We start from the raw sequence: 17946 nt of genomic DNA on the forward strand, positions 1-17946 counted from the left end.
CCTGACTCTGTTACACCAGTTCTGTCAGAAGGAATGGGCCAGAATTCACCCAACCTATTGTGGGAAACTTGTGGAAGGCTACCCGAAACGTTTGACCCAAGTTAACTGTTAAGAGGTTACTGTGCATTTTCCAGTAACTTAATGGCAGTAGGTCACTGGGAAGTTCATGTTTCATTTTCAATAATTACTGTCAGCTTGCTGCAAATAGTTATTGTAAAATTCACAGTAACTTATCTGATCTCTGTCACACTCACTGACCTGATGGTGTGGCAAGAAGGTCAGTTTGCTGTCAACCAAGAGGTTGAGGCCGTGAGGCTCAACACAAAGAATGCTTAGTAGTTGTCACCTAATGTTCTAACCTTACTTGCAATCAGAAAAGTTCATTTAAGTTCATTGAGTTACTGGCAGCTAGTTGCAAGTAAGTTACTGTGCATTTTAGAATAACTTACTGACATTTGGTTGCCAGTTAGTTACTAGCAGTTAGTTGCCAGTTAGTTACTAGCAGTTACTGGCTACTAAGTTACTGTGAATTGTACAGTAAGTTACTGACAGCTGTTTGACAATTAGTTAACGCAAAATTCATAGCAACTTCCAGGCAACTAACTTCCATTAAGTTACTGTGAAATGCACAGTAACCTCTTAACAGTGCAGCGCTGTTAATGTTAATGTCACATGCTCAGTTGAGGTATACCAAACATTTTTTGATGTACTCAGAGGACCGTTATTAGCATGTTTGAACCACTCTTATAAAAATTGTAGATTATCAAATACTCAACAAGAAGGTCTGATTTCATTATTACTTAAACAGGACCCAAGTGGTAAATATAAAGGTCCAGTCCATTGAAAAAATTGGAGGCCCCTTACACTTCAGTGTTGTGATTACATTTTTTTAGCAAAATGCATAGCGCATCGAATTAAAAAGGTATTGTCAGATATTATTCATCCTAATCAGACAGGTTTTTTACATGGACGATACATTGGAGATAATATAAGACAAGTACTGGAAACAGTAGAACACTATGAAAAATCTGGGAAACCAGGCCTGGTATTCATAGTTGACTTTGAAAAGGCTTTTGATAAAGTATGACTGGAATTTAAATATAAATGCCTGGAATATTTCAATTTTGGAAAATCTCTTATTCAATGGGTTAAAGTTATGTATAGTAACCCTAGGTGTAAAATAGTAAATAATGGCTACTTCTCAGAAAGTATTAAACTGTCAAGAGGAGTAAAACAAGGTTGTCCACTATCGGCATATCTATATATTACGGCCATCGAAATGTTAGCTATTAAAATCAGAACCAACAATAATATCAAGGGGCTAGAAATCTAGGGCTTAAAAACAAAGGTGTACACTGATGATTAATGTTTTATTTTAAATCCACAATATGGATCCCTCCACAGCCTCATAGAGTATCTAGATAATTGTTCTAACCTCTCTGGATTACAACCAAATTATGATAAGTGTACTATATTACGCATTGGATCACAAAAAAATACAACTTTTACATTACATTTACATTTACATTTTAGTCATTTAGCAGACGCTCTTATCCAGAGCGACTTACAGGAGCAATTAGGGTTAAGTGCCTTGCTCAAGGGCACATCGACACATTACCGTGTAGTTTACCAATAAAATGGTCTGACAGTGAAGTGGACATACTCAGTATTCATATCCCGAAAGAAAGAAATGATCTCACTACTATACATTTTAATAGAAACCTTGCAAAAATAGATAAGATCTTGCTACCATGGAAAAGAAAATACCTGTCTATTTGTGGAAAATCCACCCTCATTAACTCTTTAGTCATATCCCAGTTTACCTATTTGCTTATGGCCTTGCCTACACCTAGCGACTTGTTTTTTAAATAATATGAGCAAACAATGTTCAATTTTATTTGGAACGGCATGCCAGACAAAATTAAACGGGCCTATTTATATAATGAATATGAATATGGAGTGCAGAAAGTATTTAATATTAAAGCATTAGAAAATATTAAATATTAAAGCTCTCACTAAAGGCTTCAGTCATACAAAAGGTATACTTAAAACTAGTTCTCTAGCAGATTAGTAAGAATGTCTCACCCCATGTTCAAGAATGGCATTTTTCCCTCTCACTTTCGGTTATTTGAAAATGAAATAATCAAAAAAATATTGATATTTTTAAAACAAGCCATAAAAGGTTTCAATTTCAGTTTAATCCACCAGAAAAGACAGAACAAATAATACAACAAATATTATGGTTAAACTCAAATATACTAATTGATAACCCAAAAAAAAACATTATTTGATTAAAATAAAATAAAAGTGTAAATGATCTTTGTAAATGATATCATAAATAGGACTGGTGGCGTTATGTCACACATGCAGCTAAAAAAAAATATATGGAAATGTCTGCTCTACCCAGAATGGGTAGAGCAGACACGCAAAAATGGAAGAAGCAAGTGGAAGGGGGAAAAAGTTAGGAAATTGTCTGTCTGCCTTGCATTAAATACCAAAATTGGTTAAAGACAAATTGGTGATAAATAAAAAAGTATACCAGTCTCATGTCATAAAAAGTTGTACAGTTGTGCCATATAGATTGCGAAATAAGTTGAAGAGATTTTCGATATACCGATTCCATGGCACATGGTTTATGAACTCATACACAAAATGACGCCGGATTCAAAACGTAGAATTTTTCTATTTATATTATTATACACAATTCTTGCAACCAATAGAATGTTAGATACATGGGGGATACAACCTTCCCAGCTCTGCAGATTTTGCTGCGAAGAGATCATTTGTTTTGCTATTGTCCATATGTAGCTTGTTTTTGGTCGCAGGTTCAGGAATGGCTGAAGAATTGCAACAATTACCTGGAGCTAACACTTCAATTAGCACTGCTGGGTGATTTGAAAAGTCATAGTCATTCGATCAATAATAATATAATACTTTAAGAAAAATTTATATCTTTAATTTACAATCTGTAGAAACTATGAGAATAGAAAGGTTCATGACTTTTGTGATACAGCACAGTTGAAAAATATATGGCAAATAGAAATCAAAACTGGATGGTGTTCAGAGATAGATGGGAGGGGTTGAGGGTAGCTGAATGATGGGACTAAAAACAAACATATAGGATAACTATTGTAAAATACACTGTCCGTAAAATGTTTATAGTATGTATAAGCTGGAAGTAGAAGCCTAAGTGTTGTTGTTCATTAGTTTACTCTAATTAGGGGATGGGTGGTAGGGTTAGGGGAAAATAATAATGGAAAATATATATATAAATATATATTTACCCACTGGAAATGATGCAGACAATTACATTAATGGAAGCTACAAGCTATCTGCAATATTTAAGCTGATCTACCCCCTCAAAAATAAAAAATAAAACATGGTTCTCAATATTTGGCAACATAACCATCAACCACTTAAACTGGTACAACATTTCCACTAACGGTTGGCACAAATACACATATATTAGATCACACCCCCAAATATGCTAATGAACCCCTACCTACATTTCAAATTGCTTTGATATTTATATTCAAAATATTGGATAGAAAGATTTACCATTATACTAGATTATGTACCCTAAAAGGAACCAACCAGTACCATGTGAGTTCCTATGTGTACCTCTGAAGGTACCTTATGTTTACATTTGACCTTTTTGTATCTCGGGGAACAACACTGTATCCTAACCATACCCTAATTTTGAGAGAGTGTGGATATAATTTATGTTCTTGGTAATAAAGACGTACCTGGTGGCACTGCTGAAATATTAATGCACTACTGCCCAAAAGCTTGCAAGTTTAAATCACCAAAGCGTTTATGCACACTTTACGTTAAGTGTCCCTGAGCACTGCTATTTCTATGTTGGTGTTGTCAGATAATCTGACAATTATTGACTTGGGGAATATTTAGCAAAGTGCAGGAATGTATTCTTGCCATTTAAATCTGTGGCCAATCTCTCTCATGCCCACAGACGTGGTGGCGTAGCAGGAAATTCAGGTCATTTACAACCAAGAGGTTGTGAGTTCAAAGTGAGGTATAATCTCAAGTAACCTGCTTTTTACAGCAATAACACCTTAATTCAGCTGTAAAAATTCAGTAGCTTGTTGTTGTTTACCTGACTTTCACTGCAACCAGTAGCCTGTAGGGTACCGTAAAATTATAGGAACTTTTTAACAGTGTAGTATTTCATGGCATAAAAGGAAACCATTGTGGAGAGGGAAAGAACAGGATGGTTCTTCACAACCCTCACAGCAGTAAAGAACCATTCCTGATATGCCCCAAAAATATATGGTTACACATATCACCCTCACCCCTGTGTGTGTATGGTGGTCCAGCAAGACTAGCTGGTCAAGCTGTTCTGCAAATCCACATCAATCATTATCATGTTTCCCATGCCTGCTCTATTGCAGTTCGATTTTTAAAATGTTGGGATCCCACCTACAGACACAAACCAAGGGGAAACACTGACAATGTGAGTCCCAAACGGTGGCCACGGCCATGGGTTTCTGTCCTGTAATGACCAGTGTTATATCCTGTGTGCTTGATGAGGCTGATTAACACAAAAAAAGAGAAGGTGTGACGGCTCAACCACTACCAATTAGAGGTTCTTTACTGGGGTCTCTGCAACACACACGCACGCCACTGAGCTCTGTTCATGGCCACAGTAACGGGACCCCAGGGACTCCTGGTGCAGAGACATGCTGGATGGCATGTCCCAGAGCACTGGTCTCTCTGTGGCGTGTGTGTGTGTGTTAGGCAGCTCTTCCTGTTTTAAGATAAATTGCTCAATCAAACTCGTACCCGGACCAACTCCTATACCCCAATCCTCATACCCTGTACCCCTCAATGTAGCCCGATGAAGCCCCATTGGCCAAGACTACCTCTTCATTCCTGCGACCTGCATATGACCCAGCCCCATACCCGAGCCCTCTGCCCTGTACCCAACTCATATACCCCATCCTTAACAATACACTTTGCCTCAACCCCAAACCCTATCTGTTCTTGGTAATAAAGATAAAGATGTACCTGGTGGCACTGCAGAAACATTAATGCACTTCTGCCCAAAAGCTTGCAAGTTTAAATCCCCAAAGCATTTATGCACACTTTACATCAAGTGTCCCTGAGCACTCCTATTTAAGAATGAGCAACTGATTTAAGAATGGCGCCGTAGGGGATGGCTGCCGTTATACAGCTAACCAACTGTGCTATTTTGTGTGTTTTTTCGCATTGTTTGCAACTTATTTTGTACATAATGTTGATGTTACCGTCTCTTGTGACCGAAAAGAGCTTCTGGATATCAGAACAGCGATTACTCACCTCGAGCTAGACTAATATTGTTTCTTTAATTAGTCGGACGCGAAGGATATAATGTTGCTCCCAGACAAGGCCCGAATCCCTGTCATACGCATGAAGAAAATAAGAAAATACAGGGGGTGGAGATCAGGGGGCCTTGTGAGAATTTGTCGGCGAGTGGGTAACCCGCCTGTACCATCCGTTCTATTAGCCAACATCCAATCACTGGAGAATAAACTGGATGAGCTCAGTTCGAGACTATCCTACCAACGGGACATTAAAAACTGTAATATCTTATGTTTCACTGAGTCGTGGCTGAACGACAACACAGATAATATACAGTTGGCTGGGTTTTCCGTGCATCGGCAGGACAGAACAGCTACGTCCGGTAAGAAGAGGGGTGGTGGTGTGTGTCTATTTGTCAATAACAGATGGTGCGCAATGTCTAATATTAAGGTTGTCTCGAGGTATTGCTCGCCTGAGGTAGAGTACCTCATGATAAACTGTAGACCACTCTATCTACCAAGAGAGTTTTCATCTATATTTTTCATAGCCGTCTATTTACCACCACAAACCGATGCTGGCACTAAGACCGCACTCAACGAGCTGTATAAGGCCATAAGCAAAAAAGAAAATGCTCATCCAGAGGCGGCGCTCCTAGTGGCCGGGGACGTTAATGCAGGCAAACTTAAATCAGTTTTACCTCATTTCTACCAGCATGTCACATGTGCAACCAGAGAAAACAAAACTCTACACCACCTTTACTCCACACACAGAGACACGTACAAAGCTCTCCCTCTCCCTTGGAAAATGTGACCATAATTCTATCCTCCTGATTCCTGCTTACAACCAAAGACTAAAGCAGGAAGTACTTTGTTCTGCAAATCCATAACCACTTTGTAAAGTGGTTATCCCACTGGCTATAGGGTGAACGCACCAATTTGTGAGTCGCTCTGGCTAAGAGCGTCTGCTAAATGACGTTAATGTGCCCTTGAGCAAGGCACTTAACCCTAATTGCTCCTGTAAGTCGCTCTGGTTAAGAGCGTCTGCTAAATGACTAAAATGTAAATGTAAATGTAAAGTACCAGTGACACGGCTGCTACGCTACAGGACTGTTTTGCTAGCACAGACTGGACTATGTTCCGGGATTCATCCAATGGCATTGAGGAGTATACCACCTCAGTCACCGGCTTCATCAATAAGTGCATCGACAACGTCGTCCCCACAGTGACCGTACGTACATATCCCAACCAGAAGCCATGGATTACAGGCAACATCTGCACTGAGCTAAAGGCTAGAGTTGCCGCTTTCAGGGAGCTGGTTAAATAAAGGTTAAAAAAAAAGAAAAAAAAAGGTCTACACCTGTTGTATTCGGCGCATGTGACAAACACAATTTGATTTGATTTGATCTCTACCGTATCCCCTGTACCAGGCCCAATGTAGGCCAGGGCTACCTCTCTGCTCCTCTCCATCTCTGCATATTAAAGAGATATTACAGACCATTTATCAAGTGTATAATTCATACACACTTTGCCCTCACACACACAAACACAAACCTCTCACACACACCTCACTCACGTACACACAGACACACAAACACACGCTCAGCTCTCTGAGTGATACAGACATCTGAACTTCTCATACCTTTTATCACCATGCAGTATTTAACAGCAATCTCTGTATCTGTCCTTGAAATCAAATGAATTAATGATCAGGTTCATCTTTGGAGTTTCTTCTAATATTAGATATTTTAAATTAGAGCAGTGTAATTATGAAATTAACATTTTTGGTTCAACTCATTCAAGTGTCACTAAAAGAGCATGTCCATTAAAGTACGTTTGAAGTATTCTTTGATTTGCACACACATAGAATGTTCTCTTTGTGTGAAATACTAACTAACACAAACCTATTGTCTTGCTTCTCTATGTTTAGGGAGTGATTGCTCACCTCGTGTGTGTGTGTGTGTGTGTGTGTGTTTTAGCGAATGCAGCAGTACGTTAGCTGTGTGAGAGCGAGACGGTGGTATGCATAGTGACAGCAGGCTTGTGGCAGGGCTCAGCAGTGTGACGCTGACACTACTCTACCATAGACTGAAGAAATGCTAGCATGGGGGGGGTGGGGAGAGGGAGAGAGAGAGAGTGTGTGGGGGGGGTTGGCTAGTGTGGACGGTTTGTTTTTGTGCTTCCGTTCTAATGGGGAGAAACTGCACACATCTGCATGGAGATGATGTGGAGATTGGAGCTTGTCAGGTTGTGTGTGGGTGTGTGTGTAGGCTGTGTGTGTTTAGGTGGTTATTTGTAGTCTGGCCTGAGATTCTTGGCTGAAGCTAGACTGCCACCTCCTGGTAGCTTTAAATTACTGAATATGTCCACAGACACGCTTGGTGATTTTATAGGACTGCTTTTTTATTTTTGCAAAATGGGCAGAATCCTTTTCATTTAGCTGGTTTGTTAAAAGTGTGTGCTTTCAGAGGCAGCCAGTTGGACAGGCAGGCAGGCAGTGGATCCTGCCTCAAACACCGTCTGTAGTTTTATGTCTAACAGAAAGACAGACTTGGCCATGCTTCTGGCTCCCTCTCTTTCGCTCTCTCCCCCTGTCTCTGTGTGTCTCTCCCCCCTCTCTATCTCCCTCTCCCCTCTCTCTATCTCCCTCTCTCTCTATCCCTCCTCTTTCTCTCTCTCTCTTTTCATTTCCCCCCTCCCCCCCCCTCTCCGTGAGGTTTGTTTGGCATATCTCACATACCCTGCCAAGCTGTGAGATCAGTGGCCACTCAGAAACACCATATGAAATGTATAATGTAAAGCTGGTACTTAATGTATCGAGCGCTCTGTCGTTGGTATGCTCGCTTCACATAACTGGTCATGCAGACGAGAGACTGAAAGAGGAAAAAAAGTTTATTTCTTCATATATTTCTACTAAAATGGACAGTGATTACTATTTTCCCCTCATAACAAGGGGAGTAAAATATAGAGTTATTGTATGGCATATGAAGGATTAATAGAGCCACTGCCATGAGGGCTCCTTTAAATAGATTTCATATCTTGGCTCATTCCAGTTGGAAAGCGAAAGCTTGACGGTTAGCTTAGAAGATGACTTGGCAATATTGGCCATATTGAAACTCTCCTAACTTACAGCATGACTGGCTGGAATATGCAGGTTTTATTTAACAAGAATTGCCTCAGTAAATTATTCATAGTAAAAAATAGCTGTCATCTTACTGTAAATAATCATTTGTTGCCACAAAATATGTGTAGCTGCAGCGGTATTGACAATGACAAAACATGTGGCCACTGTAGGAAATAACTCAACATGTGTATATCACATTAGTGATCAAAAAGTTATTCTAACAAACGTTCACAGACAGTAAGAAGGTCCATTGTCATGCCAGCAGAGGTTACCGTGCAGAGTACCTATTGAACCACATAACAGTGTGTTTAGTGAGTTAGTGTGCTTTTAAACAAATTAGAGGCTTTTTTCCCCCGTCCTCCAAACTGGTGGTTTTGCCCAGATTCCGTGAAATAGCCTGGACCTTTTCATTTTCATTATTAGACTTCAATTGCTGCATCTTTTCCTGGCGTGGCACTCTCCCTCTCTCTCTCCTTCTTTCTCCTCTTCTCGTTCACTGCAGCAGACTCACTGTAAGAGAAAAATAACAGTCATCTGTCATGAGAGAGATGAAGACCGAGAGAATGAGAGGCAGAGATGGAGGCTGAGGGAATGAGAGAGGGGGAAGAGATGGAGACAGAGAACGAGAAAGAGAGGGAGAGAATCACTTTTCCATTTTCACCTCTCAGTTTTATATCAGTCTGTCATGAGAAGTGAAGGGGATGTTGTTTCACCCAGACTTCCTCTAGCATGGTTGTCTCTGGGTTACCTTGGCTTTAATGTTTCACCAAAATACATGCTACTGCCACTGTAATAATTACAACTCTGGATGACTTCCATGTTCAATCAGTATGTGTTTCATAAATGGAAAGTGTGTATGCATGTCTTTTTGTTTTCTTCCAACAGTATGTAGGTGTAGGTTGTCTAGCATGGATATAATTATGACCATAGGAAAGGGGGTGGGCAGGCTGAGCTGGGTGTGGTTATGATATGGGCTGAGCTCTATGCCCTGGGTATGGTTTGTTGTGTTTGAGGGTTCACCTTGTTTTAATAAACACCTAGACACACCGAGAGGCCCTGCTTCCCTAAACATGCATAAGTGCACAAATGAACAGGCTAAATAGCAGCAAGGACCATGACCTGTGTGTGTGTGCGCGCCCAAGCACCCACCCTCTCGCAGGTGCATCTCCAATCTCCCTAACTGTCATGCCGGCCTCGGCCCAGATTTACAGCCGTGTGTGTGCACGTCTGTGTGAATGATTTGATATGTGTGTGTATGAACGCCCGTGCGCGTGTGTACATGGCATCACAGTGCTGATTTACGGCCCTGACACAGGAATCCATTAAAGTGTTTTTTGGGGGGATGGGAGGCCTGAGCCACTCTGTAATGGTCTTTATTATTATAGCTCCTAGCTACCAGAGACAGAGAGCAGCCTGAGCCGGGCAATCAGCGCCACACCACATGTGTTCCTGTTTAGCCCAATGGCTAAGAGGACTAAGTGGCCGCTGCACACATTTCTCCTCCGTTAGCTTTTATGGCGAAGGCGGCGGTTAACCCTTTCTGTGTGTGTGTGTGTGTGTGTGCGCGCGCGTTTTTGTAAGGTGTGTGTGTGTACCCTAAATGAGCAGCGCCCAGCGACACGTTACATTCCGCCTGTCTGGCTGGCACTTGTGTGAGCTAATCAAGACCGGGTTGTTGCAATGCCCTAATGTTTCCCCCCTCTCCTCTCAGTTTCCAGGGGTTATTGGTCTCCCTTTTCCTCTTTCTCTCCCTCAATCATTTACATCCGACCTGTCCTCTCTCTCTCTCTCTCTCTCTCTCTCTCTCGTTCTCTCTCTTGGTGATGGGTCATGGTTGCCCTCTAGGGGATGTGAAAGTGACAGGCTTTGATAGTATACTTTAGAAGCTGCCTGGGTACAGGAAAGAAAGAGAGAAAGTGAGAGTCAGAGAGGGCGGTAGAGACTAGAGTGTATGAGAGAGATAGTGGGAGAGAGAAAGAGAGAGCGTTATACAGTGTGTGCGCGATACGAAGTTGTGAATTAGATGGGCAGAGAGAGAGTTAAAGTAAAAAGACTACACGTCTGTATATTTAATAGCAGGCCTTGGGCTGAGCTGAGCTCTTTTGGGGGAGGAGAGAGGGAGGAGGGGGAGGCAGTGTGCCTTAAAGGTTCATTCTTAAAGTCCCCAGACAGTTAAATGTGTTACACAGGTGGCTTAATATACACACTGGACTTGAGGTACCAGGCACTGGACTGGACTGGGGTGGGAATGACACTCTACCATGTTGCCAACACAAACACAGCACACCACTATCATAAAGAGTGATTATGTTGTCATGGTCAGATGTGATGGTCATTTGCCTTGAGGAACCTGTAGATCTCATTGTCTCTGTGTGTTTCAGCATTATTATGCCAAGTCTCCCATGGGATGTCCTGACTTTGCCATCGATGACGATGAACTTGACACTGCCAGCAAGTAAGAGTCTGATAATATATGATGATACCAATAATCTGCCAGTATTGTTTGAATATGTATGATCTGTGACATTTATTTATCTATCCTTTCAGGTGAGTCTCATTGAGACAGCTATCAATTTTACTAGGGAGCCCTGGCCAAGAGCAAACATCACAATACAATAACAATGCAATAAAATTATTTAAGTTGGTTCCGTGGTAGTTTCCTCTTTCATGAAAGTTGTTTGTTCAGTTATTTGGAAAAATCCTCTCCCTGTCCTGTCCTCCACTAGTTATTATGGTATAGACAGTTCTTCTAACAGGTTCCCTCTCTTCCTCTTCCTCCTCTTCATACTCATATCAATGCTGCCCTCCAGTGGTTTAGTCCTACAGTAAGGACCCCACAGTAGATTTATTGCATTGTGATTATAGCCTCTTGGACAGATTATTATTCATGAAATTATAATTGATTTGCTGAGTTTATTTGCTGGCTTATTTATACATTTATTTACTGAATTTTTTGTTATTTTATTTTGTGTTCGTTGATTTGCTGAATTTATTTTGCTAATTTAATTTGCTCGACTTGAGGATCTCGTCTGAGGACAGTGGGGAGATGCCGTCCTACACTGAGGACAGTGACGACTCCTATTCGCTGGAGCTGGACACAGACTCCTCCCACACGGGACAGATGAACCTATTAGAGGAGATCCTTGACTCTCTGAGCACCACCAGCACAGAGCACGGCAAACTCAGCGCTGCCAAGAGCCTGGACTTCTTCAGATCTATGGACGACATCAACTATAAGACTCCGGTAAGATAAACATCTGTAACATCTAAACCACACTCACATAACCCCAGATACATACAGGATATAGAGTCTGAACGTCATGGACAATATCTTTGCATATGGACAATATTGACTGAGGCACTGGTTAAAGAAAACATAAAAAATGTCTAAACCACTGTGTGTGTGTATATGTGTCTGTATTCTAGAACAAGTCCAACCCCCCCAGTGAGAGTAATCTTCCCCAGCTGTGTACCAGTGGCAGCAGGGTGGGGGGAGTAGGTGGGGGAGGGGAACAGGGAGGAAGCTGGCAGGACGACAGTGCCCTCCACGGGAAGCACCTGCCCCCCTCCCCTCGTAGACAGCCTAGCAAGAGCAGTCTCAAGAGGCCAAAGCAAAACCCCTCGACAGCCTCTCCACCAGCCACAGCTGCAGCCCCAGCCAAGGACAACCAGGTCCCCAATCTCCTGCCCAAGATCCAGGCCCCTCATACCAAGACCCAGCCCAAGCTCCAGGGCCTTCATGCCAAGCCCCCGATCTGTCTCTCTCAGCCCCAACCAGAGGAGCCTTCGCTCCCCACACCTCCATCACCACACCTGGGAGACCACCACCCTTCTTCCAGCTGCTGTCCTGCACCAACCCATGCCTCCACACACAATCCTCCACCGGCAACACACACCCCTCCACACACCCCACCGCTGACCCGCGTTAGAGCCTCCACAGACCCCCAGACTGAGTCTGAGTCCAAACCCCAGACCACGTCCAGCATCCTGCGGCGGAATGTGCTGTCCAAGGAGACGGTGAGGCAGTACCAGGACCAGGCCCTCCAGGGGCAGGGCAGTCAGGACAAAGAGAGGCAGGGGGTGAAGTCCGGGCAGCCCTCTGTGCTGGTCCCCTGGGAGAGAGAGAAGCCAGAGGAGGGGGGACAGGGAGAGGGCCAGGGCCTAGGGCTGGGGTTGGGGAAGGAACAGGGCAGTGTCTCTGGGGCAGAGGTCCAGGAGAAAGGCCTTCTAGAGGAGATAGAGTCCATGTGTCACCTCAGCTCAGCCTTCCAGACCAACCTACAGCTGTCCCAGGTCCAGTGCAACACCAACACACATAATAATACCTATGCCGACAACCACAGCCACAGCAAAGCCACTGACAAGTCCTGAGACGGACAGGGGAAAGGGTGCTTGAGGTAGAAGTTGCCCTTAAGAATCAGACTGCCCTCCCCAAATCCTAACCTTAACCACTGAGTGGAAATGTTGTACTAAAAGATCAGTGTGTTTTAACAGAGAACAAATTCAGTTTTCCTTCGATCTGAAAGTATTGTAAAGACACAAAGTAAACCCCCATGACCTTGGTAACTCTTCCACTGTACAGTTTCATAACACAATGCCTTAAACCAGGGATTGGCAACTGGCGGCCCGTGGGCCACCTTTTGTAGGCCCGAGGACCAATTTCACAAAAAATAGAACACTTTTTTAGGAACTCAGTCAGGGTCTCAACTTACTGTTGAGAGTTAGAATAATAGAATGCACAAGATGCAATTTTGAAATTTGATTGTGCATCAGCAGTCACTCAATTAGCCCATGTCAGCTAAAATGTTTTAGATTGGTAAGTTAGTCTAGCAGCCAGCTACCTAAACTTGGAGTAAGCATGGTTGAATTACCGACCGGGGTCGGGCCCATTGATCATCAGTTATCATATTAAAAACTGTTAACATTTGCCTCCACCCTATGGCAAAATGTGTAGAATTTCAGGAAATTAGCTGTAAAACTTCTAATTGTTCTCTCTGCCCCATGGCAAAATGAGTAGAATTGCATGAAATGAGTTATAAAATTGCAAAATCTTCTCTCTGCCCATGGCAAAATGTGTAGAATTGCAGGAAATGAACTTTAAAACTTCAAATTGGTGGGGGGGTATGGACCCACTAGCCACTTCAGCCCCTCATAATGAGTACAGTTTTTTTTGGCCCCCACCCCTATCAAAGTTGCCCATCCCTGCCTTAAATGGAGGTGTGCTTTGCTTTTGGTACTGTTCAGTCTTAAAATGTATAAACTGTATGTAACTGTTACTCTGGAAGCAGTTGATCTGCTTAGATCCACTATCACATGAATGTTGAAAACAGCCAGCTTTCTCACTGCGCTTAGAGATATTAAAGATAGTTTAATATATGTTGCACTCAGAGAGATGCTCTATTTAGTTTGATTCCAGAGGTTTATCTATTTAGAGATGTATTTTTCTCAAGTGTTTGGTTGTTTCTCAGGATACTCCCGTCTGTTAGGAGAAAAAGGAGTTGCGTAAATACCGCTGATATGAATGAATAGACAAGCCCATTCATGGCACCCATCTCACCTTCTCTTTGTCTGTCTGTCTCTCTCTCTTCATCTCTCTCCCTCTCTCGCGTCCTGTCCATCTCTCTCCTTCATTCACCCTTCCATCCTCACCATCTCACACAATCAAATCAAATCAAATCTCTGTCCATCCTCCTACCCTCACATACTCTCTTCCGCTCTCTGAGGATTTACCCAAGTGTTTTACCCAAAAGGCTCAGACTTTTCTGTTTCCATCTACGCGGGCCGGCACCCGTGTCTCAATGGGCCATGGTTCCGGCGGACCTGCTCTAACTTGCAGCCAAGGCAAGGCCCTGGGTAGTTTTCAGCCTGCGTTTACATAACAGTGGCTAACTGTAAACTTTAACACCTTCTCACAAAGAAACAGTCTTGAATGATGCAGAGGTTGTTGATTCTGCTCGCCACAAGTCTTTAGCGTCACACTCCTGATGGAAACACAATAACACTAGAGCTTACATTAGCTGTAAATGTAACCGCTAATTAACAGAAAACACTGACGGCCCACTGGTATGGGGGTAAGTCATTGGAAAACACTGTGAGTGCTTTAGGAGGACTGTGATTTCACAACTTGAAATCTCTGCTATGTGCACACACCAAATGAAATGCTTTGTCCCATACTCTGAGGTGATGCTACCACACTGTGTTTGACTGGAAGGCCTGAGATGATTGTAGAAGAGTAACGAAGCAATGTGGCTCTCCTCAGAGAGTATGGACGGACGTCCGAAGTGATTTGATAAGAATCTCCCATGGAGAGAATGCAAGCAGCCCTTTGGGTAATGTCCAGAGATGGTGGCCGAATGTCCAGAGATGGTGGCCGAATGTCCAGAGATGGTGGCCGCTCACTATTGTACCACTGTAGGACACACAGACAGAATAAAGTATTTTCCAGTGCTTGTTTGTGGTTATGTTATGTTGATGATGAGTCTAGCCTGTTTACTCTAGTGATTTATGTTGCATGCCATTGAGTGTGACGGTTTAACGGTAGCCCTCGCCCCCTCCTGAGCGTTGGGCTGTGGTAACGATCGTAAAGCGTTCTCCGTGGTTCTGAGAAGCCCTCACTTCAGCTATTAATTTGGATTTGAAAGGACCCATGTAGAATTTATGTTCACCCCTTCTATTTTGCTATTTATTTGGGCAGTTTTGAAGATGGAACGCTGTCTATATAGAATTTGAGGTTACCACTATAAAGATCAGGTCATTGATAATCATATTTGTGGATCCATAGATCCTCTGTAATTTGGCCTTTATGAGTACCGCTTAGTATGGTCAACACAAGGTATTTAGGGAGAAATCGGGTGGCTAATGTCTCTTAAAGAGTCGTCCGCTCAACATTTTAATTGATATAGTCTGTATATGCAAAAGAGACATAGAGAACCACTGGTCCAGTCAGAGTGGGGAGGCACTGAGAATAAACCATGTCCTTAAAGATGGAATCCGAATTAGGGGGAAACAGCGCCACTGGTTTCTGAGCTGAGGAGTGTCGCGCAGCATGGTAAAAAAATTATTGCAGTACATATTGTGCTCGTCTATCGCACGTGCAATGATGTCCGAGGGGGAAAAAATGTGTTTGCTGTTTGCAGTAACTTATTTGTTGTTGTAATATCGCAAACGGACATGGTTGATTACAGCTTTAAATGTATGTTGGTCAGTTCGTTCACCTATGAGACGTTGTTCAACCTAGATCCACTAGAATAGACTTAATTTCTGTTTGATTATTTCTGTTTTTACATTTTTGTAATAAAGCTTAACTGTATGTGTTATTTTTTCCTCTCTGTGCTGATATTTCAATGATCTTTCAGACTGAACTCACTATGGAGAAGGATCTTGTTATGCTTTGTTGTATGTAGTTATATTTTAAGATTACTTTTAGATCAAATATTATTTTCATTATTTTCTCATGTATTTTTTGTGTTTTAAGTATATTTTACAAGAAGAATATATAACTGGTATAATAATATATTGTAAATGATTGATAGAACAAACACCTAAGATTTGAATGTTGTTATATACTTTTTTTGGGGAAAAGAGGAATTTTTGTAGAATTTAAAAATGTGTTAACTCAAACCATTTGCCATCCAGCCACTCGCGTAGCATTTTACATCATTTCAATTCATGAGATTGGTGGCAGAAACTGCATACATATGAATTTAACTTCCTTTTTTCAGTTTGTGTTGTGCATGTACAGTAGTACATCACTGTATTCTATTCCCCTGGTTCAAAATATCTGTGTGTATTGGCCATGTTCTGCTAATTTAATTTGTGTTTTAAGTTAATCAGCTCAAAAGAAAAAAGATAGCGTCAGGTACGGTACTATTGTCCAATCTCCACACTTTGTTTAGCCAACTTGGTGTTGAAATACCTTATTATTAGCTCTTTTCGTTTCAAACTGAATGTATTTCTCATGTACTACATGACTACTGTATTAACTGCGATGGATTGTGATGTTTTACTTGAGCGATGTCTTACTACCACTTGCAATAGTCAGCTAGGAACCCTTTGAGGCTGAGTATGTGTACAGAAAAGCTGGTATTTGTATGACTGAATGTCTGTTTACTGTCTCACAGCTTACTGACAGATGCAGAAGAAAATAGGATGAAAGCTAACCGCTTCTATTCTCTTTTCTAAATGCTACGATTGCATTTCCCTTTTTCCTAATAACTCATGTGATATAAAAGATCAAAACCACTGATTGTCAGGAACTAACAGAGGCATAGCACTTGTCTTTTTAACCTTTCATTCACTGCAGTGACAATACTGAGACTGTTGACACAGTCCATGTTCATTCATTCACTTTTTCCACTGGTCCCTAGACATGGTACTGTAATTATTTGAATATGCTGTATGCAACCTACTGAAGTCTAGTGCGTGCACACTTACTTGCATGTTCTCAATGCCGAGAAAAACTGTTGTCTTAAATAACGTATAGGTCAATCTAATGTGCTATCGACGGAATGGTACAACTGTATGCACTGTGAACTTAAAAATAAATGATATTCATGTTAATGCAACATTGTCCTTATTTTCTTCAATTCTATCTCTCAATAGAAAAAAAAAAACACAAACAAAAGGACAGTGCAATTATACTCTCCTTTAATTAATAAAGTAGATTCTTCACCTCAAAATCAGACATTTAGAAGCTGTAGACATGCATATAAACTACACAGTTATGCCTCTGTATGCTGGGAGTGGGAGGGATAATCAGATCTGGAGGTGTCAATCTGCTGACTTCTCTCTAATGCCCTCTTCTCCTTGAGGTTCCTCAACAGGGCGCGCATTGCCATCCCCACTATCCAAGTCACTACGGAGTCTTCAGTGGCTGCGGCGGCCACAGTGCAGTGCTCCTTGGGCTCCAGCTGCAGGACACAATGGAGCTCCTGGAGCTTTAACTTCACGGTGTGGTGGTCCGATAACAGCTTCTGGTGTTTGTCTATGAGAGAGCGGTGATCAGAGCGGAGCTTTCTGTGCTTTGGCAATATACTCTGGTGCCCAGTACTCTGATGCTGCACTTGGAGTGTCTCCATAAAGGCCTTGATTTGATAGCTCAGGGTGAGACACGTTGATGTCTCAGTGTGGAGGCTGTTGCGCAGCTGGGTATTCATGTGCAAAAGCTTCCTGACCATCACTTTCGTCTCCTTGGCCATCCGGTTAGAGTGGCTGCATTGAGCTGCCAGGAGGGCATTGATGTCACTATGGGACTCTTTGTCCTTCTCCATGAGCAGAGTCTGGTGCCTGGAAACCAGACTCTCATACTCCTCCTTTAGGATATGCTGCTTGGTGGGGGCAGCGCTAAGGTCGCTCTAGAGCTTCATACTCCTGGTCTATTCCTCTTTGAGCTTTGATATTGTTTTGTTAGCTCTCAGCTGGAACTTGAGCTGATTCTTCCCTGAGGTTTGAACTTGAAATAGGAGGCTCTTACACTCAGCCTCCAGCGCTTGGTGCTTGGCCTTCAATTCCCTCTAGCTCTGTGCAGAC

At 42.3% G+C, this 17946-nt stretch overlaps 1 protein-coding gene across 1 annotated transcript in view; it reads left to right on the forward strand.

The window, feature by feature from the left end:
* The window catches only part of LOC311149286 (DENN domain-containing protein 1B-like), a 161105-nt gene extending 144128 nt beyond the window's left edge, over positions 1-16977 (forward strand). The window contains exons 20-22 of the mRNA XM_084186414.1: positions 10800-10873; positions 11440-11662; positions 11845-16977. Of these exons, the coding sequence (XP_084042540.1) occupies positions 10800-10873; positions 11440-11662; positions 11845-12789 (1242 nt within the window). The 3' untranslated portion in view covers positions 12790-16977. The remainder of the gene's footprint in view (positions 1-10799; positions 10874-11439; positions 11663-11844) is intronic.
* Positions 16978-17946: the final 969 nt, after the last annotated feature.

This window comes from Coregonus lavaretus (genome assembly GCF_964263955.1).
Source record: "Coregonus lavaretus genome assembly, chromosome: 21".
Lineage (NCBI taxonomy): Eukaryota > Metazoa > Chordata > Actinopteri > Salmoniformes > Salmonidae > Coregonus > Coregonus lavaretus.